At 52.1% G+C, this 8,611-nt stretch overlaps 1 protein-coding gene across 3 annotated transcripts in view; it reads right to left on the bottom strand.

The window, feature by feature from the left end:
* Nucleotides 1-8,611, bottom strand: part of Ksr2 (kinase suppressor of ras 2) — a 392,217-nt gene that overhangs the window by 294,570 nt on the left and 89,036 nt on the right. For all 3 annotated transcript variants that reach the window (XM_010604091.1, XM_010604094.1, XM_010604092.1), the window contains exon 3: nucleotides 5,717-5,867. In XM_010604091.1, coding sequence (XP_010602393.1) covers nucleotides 5,717-5,867 — 151 coding nt within the window. The remainder of the gene's footprint in view (nucleotides 1-5,716; nucleotides 5,868-8,611) is intronic.

Raw genomic sequence — 8,611 nt, 5'->3', positions numbered from 1 at the left:
CAGGCCGCGCCCACCTCCCTGGTGCCCAGCAGGCAGCCGTGCCAGCCTTCTCTCCTCACCGCTGCCTGCTCCCTGCCCCGCCACCCATCCTAAGGAGACCTCCTCCTCCTCCTCTTCCTCCTCCTCCTCCTCCCCTTCCCCTTCCCCTTCCCCTTCCCCTTCCCTCTGCCCCTCTAGGTCTCAGCGCAGCCCTGAGCACGCACAGTGCCGGACGCCCCGTGAGCTCGCTCCACAGTGTGCACAGGATGGAGGGACAGAGGGCCGACGGATGAGAAGGAAGGCACACAAGGGAGGAAGCCAGGATCTCCTGTCTCCAACTTGAGTTTGTCCTGAGGAAAGTGAAAAGGACCATGAATTACTAGGCTGAAAATGATCAAAAGGCCAGAAAGAGGAGAAGAAGGAAGGAAGGAACCACAGGAAAAGGAAGAAGACAGCTGAGGGGCAGCAGAGAGCCCCAGGGAAGGGGCCTGGAGTCCTCAGACCCCGACGTCTTGGGTCCAGGCTCAGCGGCGGTTGGAGGTGATGGCTGGCTGGAACACTGTCCTCCAGCACCCAGGCTGGCGTCATCCTAGGACCAGGGCTCCGCAGCGGCCATGGACAATGGTGGGGCTGTGGGCCGTGGAAAGGTGTGAGGGGTTCTGCCTCTACTTTTTGGCCAGGAAAGGTGGGCTCCCTCTGGAGGGCCTTCAAGCCAGACAGATGAGAAATGGGCGAGAAAGTCCACAATACCGAGGAAGGCAGTGGCTGGAAGGGAAGGGACATGGAGAAAGTCACCTAGAGAGCTGCACTGGAAAGGCTGAAGCCCAGGGACCTGCTATGGCCTGAATGCTGTGTCCCCCAAAATCCCTATTTAGAAACCTAAACCCCGAGGTGACAGTGTTACAGGAGGGGGCCGATGTGAACAGATTAATGCCCTTGTAAGAGCAGCCCAGAGAGCTGTCTTTCCAGTCTGTCATGTGAGGACACCTATAAAACGCCACTGATGAGGACCAGGCCCAACCAGACAGCAAATCTGCCTCCATAACCGTGAGTGACACGTTTCTGTTACTTATGAGTTAACAGCTAAGGTGTTATGTAACAGCCACCCAGATAGGCTCAGAGAGGCACCCTGGAGAGAAAAAAAAAGGGAATGGGATGAAGGTGAGAAAAGTAAGAGTCTGGAGGACACTAGTGATGATGGTGGTGACTGGTGGTGATGGTGGTGGATGAGGGGAAGATCATGGTGATGGTGGTGACGGTAGTGATGAGGGTGGTCATGGTGATGGTGATGGTAATGGTGGTGGTGGTGGAAATGGTGTTCGTGATGGTGATGGTGGAGGTGATGGTGGTCATGGAGATGGTAGTCATGGTGATGGTGATGGCGGTGGTCATGGTTGTGGTGGTGACAGTGATGGTGGTTGTGGAGATGATGGTGGTGATGGTGGTGGTGGTGATGGTGATGGTGGTCGTGGTGGTCATGGAGATGGTAGTCATGGTGATGGTGATGGTGGTGGTCATGGTTGTGGTGGTGACAGTGATGGTGGTGGTGATGATGGTGGTCATGGTGATGGTGGTGATGGTCATGGTGATGGTGGTGATGGTGGTGATGGTGGTCGTGGTGGTTGTGATGATGGTGGTGATGGTCATGGTGATGGTGGTGATGGTGGTGATGGTGGTCATGGAGATGGTAGTCATGGTGATGGTGATGGTGGTGGTCATGGTTGTGGTGGTGACAGTGATGGTGGTGGTGGAGATGATGGTGGTCATGGTGGTCATGGTGATGGTGGTGGTGGTGGTCATGGTGGTGGTGGAGATGATGGTGGTGATGGTGATGGTGGTGGTGGTGGTGGTGATGGTGGTCGTGGTGGTCATGGTGATGGTGGTGGTGGTGGTCATGTTGGTGGTGGAGATGATGGTGGTGATGGTCACGGTGGAGATGGTGTTTGTGATGGTGAGGATGGTGGTGGTGGAGGTGATGGATGGGGTGATAATTGTGGTGATGGTGTTGATGATGGTTGTGGTGGTGACAGTGACTGGAGGTGATGGTGATCTGACAGTGTTGAGATGGTGACAATACGGCAGCCATAATAGTTATCATGTACCTGATTCACGGCAGGCCCTGTGATTTTCCTGCATCGTCTCATGTAACCCTCTCCAGAACCAGTGTGGTAGAAATGACCGTCATCCCCATCCTCAGGAGACTAAGCTCAGGACTGAGAGATGCCTTACCTAACATCACCAGCTAATAGGTGGCAGAACCGGAATCCAGGCCCAAGTCTGCTGGGCTCCAGATTCTGTATATCCTTAGCAATGACTACGGGTCAACAGGGAGAAAGCAGTGACACCAGTGGGAGCCTGATTTCTGCCCTGGTCACTGTGACAACCAGCCCCCATTCCCTCGCAAGAGTGCGCTACTAAAGGCGCTTAGCCAGCTGCACTTTCCCTTTCACCCCCAGAACTCGTTCTGAGGTGTGATACAGTGCGTGTGCTGAGCACGATGCCCACCCACTGCCCGTCTCCCCCACGGGGACACAGGTAACTGCACTTCCAGAGGGCGCACACCGCACAACAGGCGTCCAGCACATTTTGTCCAGCACAATGAGATGATGAATCAGAGTGAATACACTAAGGAAAGTCTCCGGTACCCCGGCTTTGGGATCCCTTGAGTTTGCTGAATGGATGGATGATGATCGTTCTTTGGTTTCAGGGTAAAGCTGATCTAACAAACATGAAAAGAGAACACAGAGCTAAGCTTCCTTACCTTTGGGGCTCACTGGCACTGATGAAGAAAGACAGCCCCCAAACCTAAGGAAAAGCTAAGGTTGGCACTGACATCGCTAGATTCCATCCCGAGGTGGGGAGGACTCTTGATCCAGCATACGGCTGTCTCGCCTCCACGAGTTCCTCGGTAAAACTTGTATCCTTCTGTCCTTTAACAAACATACATTGGCAGAATTTAAAATTTCTGATTTTATCTCTGCAAAAAATTCCAGCACACAAGAAAATTTCTTTGGAGTAACACTTTCAGTTAATGTGAAAGGCAGGAAATGATGGGACCATCCAGCTCCTGAGATGGTTGGAAACACCCAGGCGCCAATTTCAATTTGTGAGGCAGAGAGGAGAAAGACACAGGGAGGATTCTTGGGAGATGGCTCGCTGCTTCCCCCTGGTGGAGATCAGCCGCAAGTGCATCCCGCAGCTTTCCAGCGCTTCCTTTAATGAATTAACAGCGGGGTGAGGGACTGGAAACCCAAGGTGAAGACAAACGACATAGAGGGCTCACAGGGCGGTCGCAGTCAGACGAGGCAGGCAGGCAGGGAAACTCATAGCCACAAAAGGCACGGCCAGGTAGTGACGGAAGTATTCATTCATCCAGCAAGGGATGCAGGTCGGGAGGCAGTAGCGTGCCTGGTGAGCAGAAACCAAGGAGACCAGGGGGAATGTGCAGAGGCAAGGCCGGCACATGATGTGTGAGGGCTCGGCGGTGTAGACCGTGAGGGTTACAGGACATATGTGGCAGTGCTTTGCAGTCCTTGCCAAAGATTGGGTACTTAAAGCTGCTGTGAGTTTTCACGAGCCGGGGCAGGAGGAAGAGCTATTTATTCAAAAATATTTATTGAACTGGGGGTGGTGATACACCGCTTAATCCCAGCCACTCAGGAGGCTGAAGCAGGAGGATTGCACGTTGGAGGCCACCTTGGGCAACTCGGTGAGACCCTGTCTCCTGATAAAATCTTTTTTAAAAAATTATCAAACTCTTACTATCCATTAAATGTTGACTTGCCCAGGAATAAAGCAGCGAACAGAAACAGGTACCATCCCAACCTCTTGCAGCTCCCAGCCTAGTGCAGGACACGGGAGCAGGGTGGGGACACAGCAGCATGAACTTGCTGGAAAGCAGAAAGCTGGAGATCTGCTCGCGTCTGGCTGCATGACCCCTCCTGTTAACCTGGGTCATGGGACCGCCACAGCTGTAGCCACAGAGAGCCCCGCTCGGGACGGGAATAGCACGGGAACAACCTCTGTCCGAAACCAGGAGACAGCTGAAGACAGGCCCCTGGCATTCAAGCACTAACAATGAGAAAGAAGGGAGAAATCTCCCTGCCGCTTCTGGCCGCAGGGAGAGTGGGCTCTGTCCAGGCTGAGAGGCGCTGGGTGAGAACGGGGTGGTTCTGCCTCCCCCGGAACTTGGAAATATCCAGGGACACTGCTTTTGTCACGACTGGGAGTAGGGGCGGCACTGATGTCTATCTATGGGCAGAGGCGGGGACGGACCGTCCCTGTGTGCTGCCTGCAGCCCGGTTCTAGATCTGCTAGCAAGAAAGTCAACAACGGCCATGTGTGAGGGATCTGGGCTGCACACATTCTACTTGGCTCCCCGCTGGCTGTTCTGCCCTACTGTTCCCTAGTGGTCCCCAGGAGATCCTAGTGGAGGTCGCCTGTGGGATCCGAGAGGACCACCTGTGAGGAGTCAGCATCTGCGGGGCTCTGCCAGCCTTGGCTCAACAGTGCCACCTTGTGGTGAGAACCGAGAGGGCTGTACAACACTTTTCTCAACGAGGGAATTGGCCACTTGGTCACTTGGTCGCCCAGGAACTAAACAGCCCCCTCTTTGTGGAAAAAAAGAAAAGAAAATCATGAAGCTACAGGGATGTAGGAAGCCTGAAAATAAGGAGGTCTGATATTATGTTAACGAAGACAGATGGGTGTTTGAATAATTCATTGCAAAGATCCAGGAGAGATGACAATATATTTGGACCTAAATTGGTAAGTCACAGAGCTTACATTTTAAAAAAAGTTTCAAAATAACACGTGTAGCTAAACTTAATTCTACTGTTAAAAAAGTAGACATATACCTATTTGTCTGGAAGAATTACACCGAACTCATACCATGGGGCTTTGGGAGTCATAGTCTGATATACGCTATAATGAATGAATAACACAGAGGTGACCAAAATACACACTGGCTCAATAAAAAACGTATCGCAGTAAAGGACATATTTCCACGGGTCCGCTTCAGAACACTCGCCCTCCCTTGCATCACTGTTGCCACTTTCTGAAGCATTCTGGAGGCCTCTTTCCTCAGCGTCTTTATGAGGCGGGATCAAAAATGCAGTGACTGCCGCCGCCGAGGGCCATCCCATGGGAAGGCAGGCTGGCTCATAAAAACATTCCTCTGTGTCCTCACCCACCTCATTCACCAGATCCGGCCCCGGGGGACTTCTGGCTCTTCCTGAAAATCAGGATGGCCAGGAAAGGGAAACATTTTGAATGGATTCAGGACATCGAGTCGCCATGACAGTGTAACTAAGACACATGAAAGAGGCCCCCAGAGCAGATGGAGAAAGTGGCCAATGAATGAGATGGTTGTGTTTCAAGCAAGGGAGAAAATGTTGGGGGGGGGGGTTAACAGCAATGTGTGCTGTACTTGAATAATTTTTTTAATTTACGCATTCACCACAGTTTTTTGAGAACACCTTCATATTTATGTAAGAAAATAAGAAGCTAACCAGTGACCTGGAATGCAAAGACCCTGGTCCTCTACACACAACCTGTATTTCCAGATCTGGACTGTAATTATCCAGAACCAATCGTCCATGGGCCTCGGCAGGTTGACCCAGGGCTGAGTTCAAACCCAAGAATGCCTTCCAGCCTCCAAACCCCAGGCCCGCACACGGGACACTGCGAAACGTGGTACATGCACTGGGGACGGGCTCCACGCCCCTGGCCGGCTCACCTGACATATGCACATTCCTGAGGCAGGAGAGGGAGGCATTGAGGCGGGCACACTCCTCCTGGTTGGCTCCGTACTTCTCCACCGTCTCACAAACCTGCTCATCCGTCATCTCCAGGAGGTCCTCCAGGCTCAGCTGCCCTGGGGAGATTTCCTAGGGGAGGCCACAGAAAATTATCAACCAGGCTGCAACTGCCTCCACACTGCCCCCTGGCGGCACCTAGCGGAGGACACACACAGCTGTGCAAATGCCCTGTACTATAAGGGTTCGGTCTGGGACCTGGGGTCAGGTAGGCCTGGGTTCGAATCTCAGGGTTGCCACTCATTCATTCATGGCCTCAGTCAAATCGCCTAACCTCTCTGAGCCTTCCTTTTCTCACTGATAAGAGGGAGATCCTACACATGCAGACTTGGTAATGTCTCGCGGAAGCTGATTGCATCATAAGCACCCCTCGTGTGCCCGGGCTAATTTTCTGTGTCTCCATCCAGCTTCTGAGCTCCTTAGGAGGCGGGGCCCCAGCGATGGAGCCCCGGAGCTCCTGCTAGGCTCGGACTACAGAAACCCATGTAAATTAGTCCCAGCATGAAAACATTCGAGATGGCCAGACAGCTCCAGTCCCCACTGGCTGCCCTCCACTTTCAGGCCCCTCTTGTCCGGGCCACAAGGCCAAGGGTTCTCATCCACAGGAGCCCATGGGGGGAGGGGGCTGGAAATCCATGGGCGACTCAGCGCTGGGAATGGGACCGGAGCTGTGTGCGCACGCCCTGTGTGGCATGGCTTTGCATCCTAAGACCACCTGGCGAGGCTGGAGGATCGTGCGGGGTGGAAAAGGGGTGCCTCTGAGAAGGTGGGCCAGACTCACCGAGGCTAATGCGTCTCCCTAGTATGGGTACACCTCAAACTTTGTGGAACTTCTCTATTTACCTATCTGTAAATATATGTACTACATATACGCATATATTATGAGCCTTCGTTTATAGCATTTAACGGTAGCCATCGTTTTTACACAAGTAATATTTAAATAAGGTTTTCCAACGTTTCGATGGCGCTGTCTAGGGCAATATCATGAGCTCTTTCTGCCCTCTGGTGGTCATACCTTGTATTGCAACAAAATTCAGCTTCTCACCATTAAACTCAACTAGAAATGGCAAAATCTACAACCCATAAATTCTATCAAAAATCAAATAAGCGAAGGGCCGGGGATTTAGCTCAGCGGTTCAGTGGCCTGTCTCGCAAGAGCAAGGACCTGAGTTCAATCCCCGGTACCACAAAAATAAATAAGCGAGCTGGAGGGCAAAAGCCAAAGCTCAGTCCGTGCACTTGGTCAGGGGCCAGAAAAAGAACAGCAATCGGGTCTCCTGAGGCTTCCTCCAACTAGGATATGTTGCAGGCGAAGCCACTGTAACAAAGGCGACAACGCCCGGGTCTGAAGGTACAGCACGAGTCACACCGAGAGGAGGTCGTGCACGACATAAGAGGATCTTCTCCTCTCTACCTTAGGACGCGTGCATTTTAATACTTCCATTTCAAACTATGTACAATGAAACTTACTATCACAAAAAATGTAAAAGTACCTTTTTATGGCACTAAACGTGGAGAAAGCCTTTCCAAACCTGGGCAAGAGAGCAGACGTGGGCGTGTGTGATGAAACAACTTCAGCCGAGGTGAAGCAGCATTGTGTTAAGTGCTTTCATGGTTTTTCTTTATATGTTACAGAGATCACGTGGCGATGGTACTTTTCTCACCACTTAAAGACCAGGACACTAAAACAGAGAGGTGAGGCCACTTGCAAAAGGCTACCCAGGGAGCAAGTGGTGAACCCAGCCTACCCTCTTCCGAGCTGTCTCTGAGTGACCGGTTCCTTAGAAGGAGGACCTCTGGTGGACATAACGCTGAACTGCAGGCAGAGAGTGGAAACCAGCTCTGCACCCTCTCACGCGCGTGGCCTTAGACTCAGATGTCACAGACCAAGGTAACAGCAAACACTCAGTTTCCAGCATTCCGGGTAAATGCAAATAAGCGGGAGCTTTGGGGGCCCAAAGGGGCAAGAGATTCACGTCAGTTTATCCACTAGCCAAGGACTCTGTACAATTAGCAACTCTGTCTTTGAAGCCAGAGATTTTAGCTGTGTGGTTTGGTTTGGTTTGGTTTGGTCTCTGCAGAGCTAAGGGTGGAACTCAGGGCTTCACTCATGCTAAGCACATGTTCTACCCCTGAGCTACACTTCCGGCTTTTTAGGCCAAAAAGAGCTAGGCAGGATCAGGCATCATTCCTGCCCTTGAAAACAAGATTTAAAACAGATGAAAGGTTTCTTCAAGCAGGAATCAAGGAGCCCCGGAAGCAAGCTCCTGGTCCCACAGGCATAAGGAAACCTCTTCTGCCCAGCTCAGGGAGCTGCCAGCTGCAGGAAAATGAGCAGAAAGCCTGAGGCTATGGCCTCCATCCAGGCTGGGCGTTCCTGCCTACTCAGGTCACGCCAGGTACAGGTCACGTCATCCCTGAGCCTGTGTTAGCATTCTGCAGAACAGGGAGAATAGTCCTACCCACGCAGGAGGTCACTGAGAGGAGTATGAATAGTCTCAACAGTTGAGATCCTTCCTGCAAAGACCTCAGATCAATGCCTGGCACCAAAGACTCCATGACATGAGCTGAGCTGGCATCCGTAGCAGAGGTTTGGCTCCAGCTCCCGGGATCCAAGAGGGCAAGGAAACCTCACAATTCTTGTGACCGTAAGGATACAGTCCAACCTTGAGGGTGGACAGAAAGGATCAAGAGTGGCAGCCAAAGGCCCGGGGATTCAGCTCAGCGGTTCGGTGGCCTGCCTTGCAAGCGCAAGGACCTGAGTTTAATCCCTGGTACCAAAAAAAAAAAAAAAAAAAAAAAAAAAAAAGCACGCA

This window comes from Fukomys damarensis, unplaced genomic scaffold (assembly GCF_012274545.1).
Source record: "Fukomys damarensis isolate Sample0158 unplaced genomic scaffold, DMR_v1.0_HiC HiC_scaffold_12, whole genome shotgun sequence".
Lineage (NCBI taxonomy): Eukaryota > Metazoa > Chordata > Mammalia > Rodentia > Bathyergidae > Fukomys > Fukomys damarensis.
Note: the sequence above shows the minus strand (reverse complement) of the source record. Positions and strands in the feature narration are given on the sequence as shown.